General features: G+C 63.6%; 1 protein-coding gene across 2 annotated transcripts; it reads left to right on the forward strand.

Annotated features, from left to right (window-relative positions):
• Nucleotides 1-2,000: 2,000 nt before the first annotated feature.
• On the forward strand, nucleotides 2,001-4,547 carry LOC132085870 (cell surface glycoprotein 1-like). 2 transcript variants are annotated; one of them, XM_059491349.1, is made up of 4 exons: nucleotides 2,001-2,133; nucleotides 2,341-3,651; nucleotides 4,144-4,237; nucleotides 4,398-4,545. In XM_059491349.1, the coding sequence occupies exons 1-4, from the start codon at nucleotides 2,064-2,066 to the stop codon at nucleotides 4,399-4,401; spliced, it is 1,479 nt and encodes a 492-aa protein (XP_059347332.1). In that variant the 5' UTR covers nucleotides 2,001-2,063; the 3' UTR covers nucleotides 4,402-4,545. The 2 variants fall into 2 exon arrangements, with proteins under 2 accessions (XP_059347332.1, XP_059347333.1); XM_059491350.1 differs by lacking the exon at nucleotides 4,144-4,237 and having other exon boundaries at nucleotides 4,398-4,547.
• The last annotated feature ends 2,520 nt before the right edge of the window (nucleotides 4,548-7,067 follow it).

Here is a 7,067-nt window from a genome sequence, read left to right on the forward strand (position 1 = left end):
CACCCCCAATTCCGTCCCCACGGGCACCACATCCTGCCCCATCCCTGTCCACAGCCATCCCCTCTCCATCCCTGTTGCTGACCACATCCAGCCCCAATCCCATCCCCATCCACACTCATCCTCAATTCCATCCCCAATTCCATCCCCATCCACACTCATCCCCAATTCCATCCTCATGCCCAATCCCATTCCCAATTCCATGCCCATTCCCAGCCCCACCCGTCCCCAATCCCATCCTCAATTCCATCCCCATCCCCATCCCCAATCCCATTCCCAATTTCATGCACATCCAGCCCCATCCTTACCTCATCCATACCCAATTCCCTCCCCAGTTCCATCCCCATTCCCATCCCCAATTCCATCCCCATTCCCATCCCCATCCCCAATTCCATCCCCCATCCTATTCCTCACCCCATCCCATTCCTCACCCCATTCCCACCCCACACCCACCCTGCAGGACCCGGAGCCTCTCCCAGGACACATCCCCGAATCCCTCATCCCTCAGAGCTGCCGCCAATCAATCAATCAATCAATCATTCCCTGAACTCCGCCTAAGCCTTTTCCCGAGCCGGGCTCAGCCGAGCGCGTCCCGCTGTGAGCGGGGCCGGCCTCGCTCGGCTGCTCCCGGCCCGGAGCCCGGCCCGGCCCCGGCCCCGCTCGGGAATTGTTCTCCAGCAGCGCCGGGGATGATTCATCCTCATTTCCCGTGGGGCAGACTCGGCCCGCCGTGTCCTGGCACAGACCCAGCCCATGGTCACTCTGTGTCCTGGCACGGACCCAGCCCGTGGTCACTCTGTGTCCTGGCACGGACCCAGCCCGTGGTCACTCTGTGTCCTGGCATGGACCCAGCCCATGGTCACTCTGTGTCCTGGCATGGACCCAGTCTGTGGTCACTTTGTGTCCTGGCACAGACCCAGCCCGTGGTCACTCTGTGTCCTGGCATGGACCCAGCCCATGGTCACTCTGTGTCCTGGCATGGACCCAGTCCGTGGTCACTTTGTGTCCTGGCACAGACCCAGCCCGTGGTCACTCTGTGTCCTGGCATGGACCCAGTCCGTGGTCACTTTGTGTCCTGGCACAGACCCAGCCCGTGGTCACTCTGTGTCCTGGCCATGTCCAGTCTGTGGTCACTCTGTGTCCTGGCACGGACCCAGCCCGTGGTCACTCTGTGTCCTGGCCATGTCCAGTCTGTGGTCACTCTGTGTCCTGGCACGGACCCAACCCGTGGTCACTCTTCTGGCCATGTCCAGCCCGTGTTCACTCCCTGTCCTGCCCGTGTCCTGCCCATGGTCATTCCATGTCCTGCCCGTGTCCAGCCCATGGTCATTCCATGTCCTTGCTGTGTCCAGTCTGTGTGTCCTGGCCGTGGTCATTCCATGTCCTGCCCATGTCCAGCCCATGGTCACTCTGTGCCCTTGTTGTGTCCAGCCTGTGGTTACTCTGCCCTGGCCATGTCCAGCCTGTGGTCATTCCATGTCCCGGCCATGTCCAGCCCATGGTCACTCCCTGTCCTGGCTGTGTCCAGCCCATGGTCACTCCCTGTCCTGGCTGTATGTCCTCCATGTCCCCCCATCCCGTGTCCTTCCATCCCTCCATGTCCCCAAATGTCCCCTCCTGTCCTTTTCCCATCAGGTGCCTGGAACCCAGTGCTGGAGAGTGGGTGGGCCTGGGAGGGTGTGTGGGGTCACCAGGGGTGCCCTGGGGGGCTCTGGGGTGCTCTGGGACACCCTGGGGTGCTCTGGGGTGCCCTGGGGTGCACTGAGACCCTGGGGTGCACTGAGACCCTGTTCAATGAGATCCACGGAGCTCTGGTGGGGTCAGGAACTGCCCCGGGCTGGGGCTGGGCTGGCCCGGGGGGGCCGCGGGGCTAATCCGGGCTAATCCCGCCCTGGCACGGGCACCTGCCCACACCTGGAAAATCCCCACGTGCCCGAGCCCTGCCCCGGCCCCTTCATAAGGGGCAGAGCCCCCGGTGCCGGCTCATCCCCGGCTCTCCCGGCTGTGATCCCGCCCGGTCCCGGCTCATCCCCGGCTCTCCCGCCGCCTCCCGATCCGGTCCCGGAATGGCCGCGATGCTGAAGCTCTGGGCAGCGCTGCTGCTGGCCGGGCTCGCCGGCAGCCTGGCCACTGCCCGTGAGCTGGGGACACGGGGTGGCGCTGGGGTGGCATAAGGGTGGCACTGGGGTGGCATCGCGGTGGTGTTGGGGCGGCACCGGGCGGGTTCTGGTGGGTGCAGGAGGGAGGTCAGAGTGCCCAGGGTGTCCCCAAACAGGGGAGGGGTCCCGGGGCTCCGGACCCCCGCCCAGGTGGGCGATGCCACCTCTCCTGTTCCTCCCGCAGGCCCCGTGGAGGAACCGAGTTCAGAAGGGCTTGGGCTCCTGGGGGAGCTCAGCAAGCTGCTGGACCCCCATGTGGAACCCCATGAGCTGCTGGACCCCAGTGAGGAACCCCTGGAGCTGCTGGACCCCGAGGAGGAACCCGAGGAGAAACCACAGGAGCTGCTGGGACTGCTGGACCCCGAGGAGGAACCCGAGGAGAAACCCCAGGAGCTGCTGGGTCTGCTGGATCCCGAGGAGGAACCCGAGGAGAAACCACAGGAGCTGCTGGGACTGCTGGACCCCGAGGAGGAACCCGAGGAGAAACCCCAGGAGCTGCTGGATCCCGAAGAAGAACCCGAGGAGAAACCCCAGGAGCTGCTGGGACTGCTGGACCCCGAGGAGGAACCTGAGGAGGTGGAGGAGCTTGAGGTGATCCCTCTAGGGCCTAAGGAACCTGAGGAGAGCCCTGAGGAATCCGAGGATCCTGAGGAGAGCCCGGAAGAGTCTGAGGATCCTGAAGAGAGTCCTGAAGAGTCTGAGGATCCTGAAGCCAGTCCTGAAGAGTCTGAGGAACCTGAGGAGAGCCCGGAGGAGTCTGAGGAACCCGAAGCGAGTCCTGAAGAATCTGAGGATCCTGAAGAGAGTCCTGAAGAATCTGAGGATCCTGAAGAGAGTCCTGAAGAGTCTGAGGATCCTGAAGCCAGTCCTGAAGAGTCTGAGGATCCTGAAGAGAGTCCTGAAGAATCTGAGGATCCTGAAGAGAGTCCTGAAGAGTCTGAGGATCCTGAAGAGAGTCCTGAAGAGTCTGAGGATCGCGAGGAGAGCCCGGAGGAGTCTGAGGATCGCGAAGAGAGCCCCGAAGAATCTGAGGAACCTGAAGCGAGTCCTGAAGAGTCAGAAGATCCCGAAGAGAGCCCGGAGGAATCTGAGGAACCTGAGGAGAGCCCTGAAGAGTCTGAGGATCCCGAAGCAAGCCCGGAGGAGTCTGAGGATCGCGAAGAGAGCCCCGAGGAATCCGAGGAACCCGAAGAGAGCCCCGAAGAATCCAAGGAACCCGAAGCGAGTCCTGAAGAATCCGAGGATCCTGAAGAGAGCTCTGAGGAATCCGAGGAATCCGAAGAGAGCTCTGAAGAGTCGGAAGATCCCGAAGAGAGCCCGGAGGAATCTGGGGATTCTGAAGAGAGCCTGGAGGAATCAGAGGATCCTGAGGAGAGCCCAGAGGAGTCTGAAGATCCTGAGGAGAGCCCAGAGGAGTCTGAGGATCCTGAAGTGGGCTCTGAGTTGGAGGAGCTCAACGTGGATGCCCTGGTGGAACTGGCAACCAAACTGGCAGGTTCGCAAGCCCCCCCCTAAAGCCCCCAAACCCCCCAGGGAAGGGCGGATCTGGTTTGGGACCCCCTAAAACCCCTGAACCCCCCAGGGAAGGGCAGATCTTGTTTGGGACCCCCTAAATCCTCTCAAACCCCCAGGGAAGGGCAGATCTGGTTTGGGACCCCCTAAATCCTCCCGAATCCCCCAGGGAAGGGCAGATCTTCGGGTTCTGTCTCTGTTCCAAGGCGGGGTTGGTGCGGCCGGGTCAGTTCGTTGCCGAGGGTTGGGAACGATCCCAAATCCCTGTCCTGGCTCCGAGGGGGAGGGAACGGGCGGGTCTGAGCCCCCCAGGCACAGACGGAGCCGGGACAGGGGACGGTGACACTGTCAGGATGTCACACGGGGCTCAGGACGTGCTGAGTGTCAGCGCCACCGCTCTGGGCGTGCTGGGGACCCTGAGGAGGGGGCGAGGAGCCCCTCGGGGTGCTGGAGACCCCCGGTTTTGCCCCCGCAGAGGCGCAGGGAGCCGAGAAGAACGAGGGGGCCCTGTCTCATCTCATGGACGCGATTAACTGGCTGGTGAACCGTCTGAGCAACCTCGTCTTCGGGTGCGCACGGGGGCTCGGGCAGCTGCCCCGAGGTCAGCGCCCCCAAAACGGCCCCCGGCCCCTCCCCGCGCCTCGGGGGGTGGGGGGCGGCTGGGGGGGTCCCAAGGTGGGACGGGGGGGGCTGGGCCGGGGCTCAGCTGTGCTGTTTTCTCTTTTCCAGGTGAGAAATGAGCGCCGCGAGCGCTCCCCCAGGGCCGGGGCACGGATCCCGCTGTCCCCGCTGAGCTCCCGGCTCGTCCCGAGGCTTTCCCCGCTCCAGGCACCCCCACCCCGCCCCGCACATCCCAAATAAAGCCGATCCCAAACGCTGCCCCTGTGTCCTGCCGGCTCTCCTGGGGATGGAGGGAAATGGGGCTGGGGTCCAGAACACTCAAACCAGGACCCTCCCCCCCCCCATCCCGGTGCCCCTTTTGGGGTCTTCAGCTGTGCCCTCCACCCTCATGCAGCCCGGAGACCCTCTAGGGATGGGGGACCCTCCAGCTGTGCCCAGCTGTGCCCCTGGGCCCTGCAGACCCCCTGCCCTGTCCCCAAACTCCCCGTCCCTCAGGAGCTGGGCCCGGCCCTCATTGAGGAAGGGTCTCCCAGGGTGGGCAGGGGCAGCTCGGGGTCCCCACGGGGGTCCCCAGCTCAGGGTGGGTGGGTCGGGGGGACACCCGGGTCCCCTCTGCCCCTCCTGTCCTTGTCCCTTTTCCATCTCTCCTCACTGCGGGGGTGACCCCCGGCCTTGGGGGGGGTGGGGGTCCCAGACCATCCCCGGGGACCCCCCGGTCCCATCCCCCCGTCACGGGGGCCGGGGTTGGATTGGCAGCTCCGACACCCCCCGGGGGGGGGGCGGGGGGCCGCGGTTTCCATGGCGACGGCGATGAGGTGGCAGCTCCGTGGGAAGCGGCAGATCGGGGGATGGGGAGGGGGGAGAAGCAGCTCTGGGGGGATTTTGGGAGCCTTGGGAGCTCCCGAGAGACCCCCGAGACCCCCCGGGATCAGCCCGGTCCTGGTTCTGTGAGTTCTTGGGGTTGTTCCCCCCAAAAAAACCCCACAGGGACACGCGGCTGAACTGGTGCCCACTGGTTTCCAGTTTGGGAGCCCAGTAAGGGCCGTGCGGTTCTGTTTCCACTGCCTGGTCACCCCAATTGAACTGGTGCCCACTGGTTTCCAGTTTGGGAGCCCAGTAAGGGTCGTGTGGTTCTGTTTCCACTGCCTGGTCACCCCAATTGAACTGGTGCCCACTGGTTTCCAGTTTGGGAGCCCAGTAAGGGTCGTGTGGATCTGTTTCCACTGCCTGGGCACCCCAATGGAACTGGTGCCCACTGGTTTCCAGTTTGGACACCTGGTTCTGTTTCCACTCCCTGGTCACCCCCAGCTCTCTCAGCTCTCCAAGGTTGGAGAAACACCCGAAATTTCTGATTTTCCCTCAATAAATCCCCTCTAGGAACAAACGCAGCCCCTCCCCGTGCAGGGAAATGCCTCATCGCGGTGTGAAGAGCTGCCTCATCCTCACCCTCCTCCTCCTCCTCTCTGGCTGACATCTCACCGCGCCTCCTCCCACCGCTGCCGGGCAGCTTTTTTACCCAAACCCGGCGTTATTTGGGCCGTTTTTCCAGGGAAAGGCGCCCGGTGCCAGCTCTGGGATGCGGAGCCGGCCCCGGGACGCGGAGGGGGCGGAAAATGAATTCGGCGCGAGCTCCCGGTGCAGGTGAGAGAATTCACAGCTTCTCAGAAATCTGCTTTTCCGGCTGCCTCGGTTGGGGATTTTTTTCTGTTTTTTTTCCCCAGGAAAAGCTCGCGGAGAGCAGGGCCGGGCTCGGCTGTCCCCACGGAGGTGGCACAAGGCGCTGTCATTGTCCCCCGAGGGGGAACCGAGCGGGGTTTGGGGCTCCGGCTGCTGAGACACACCCGGGTGGGTGTGCAAATGTCACCTGCGGCCACCTGGGCTGTGGCGCTGTCCCCAGATCCCGGGAATTGACCCCAAATAAAGGACGGAGCAGAAAAACCGATCGCACCCCTTTGGGATCAGCAGGGTGGTGACATCATCCAGGTGACGGTCATGACGTCACCCAGGTGACGTCATCCAGGTGACGCCATCAGCCGCCAGGTGGTGACATCCAAACACGTGACCTCCTGTAGGCTCCTGGGGTGTCCCTGCATGGAGCGGTGGCACCAAAACGCCCCAGTAAAGGGAATGGGGGACACTGGGGACACTGGGGGGGCTCAGGTCCAGCCCCCACCCCGCACCTCCGAGGCCAGGGAAGGTATGGATGGATGGGTGGATGGTTGGATGGATGGATGGATCCATGGATCCATGGATCCATGGACGGACGGACGGACAGATGGATGGATGATGGATGGATGGATGGATGGATGGATGATGGATGGTTGGATGGATGGATGGATGGATGGATGGATGGATGGATGGATGGATGGATGGACGGACGGATGGATGGATGGGGTGGGGGTGACTCTGGGGGTCCCTCGGGAGGAGCAGAGACACAGAGCACCCCGGGATGTCCCCTCCATCCCCGATCCCCTCGGGAGCCCCCCTGGATCAGCCGCAATGCGAATCCCGGAGCCGCAGCCTCAGCCAGGACCCGACTCAGAGCAGCCGCGCTCGGAGCAACAGATCCTAATTAATTTCGGTTCATCGAGTAATTAATGGATTTGCCTGGGAAGAGCCAGGAAATCCCTGATCCCTGCACGGAGAGCCGGGGGTCCCACGGGGGTCCCCGGGATCTCTGCCCAAGCCCCCCGATCCCATCCCGGTGTCCGCAGCCGGTCCGGGCCCCCCGTCCCCATCCCCATCCCCATCCCGGGGGATTCTCCCGGCCCTGGCACC

Source organism: Ammospiza nelsoni, chromosome 32, assembly GCF_027579445.1.
Source record: "Ammospiza nelsoni isolate bAmmNel1 chromosome 32, bAmmNel1.pri, whole genome shotgun sequence".
Taxonomy (NCBI): Eukaryota; Metazoa; Chordata; class Aves; order Passeriformes; family Passerellidae; genus Ammospiza; species Ammospiza nelsoni.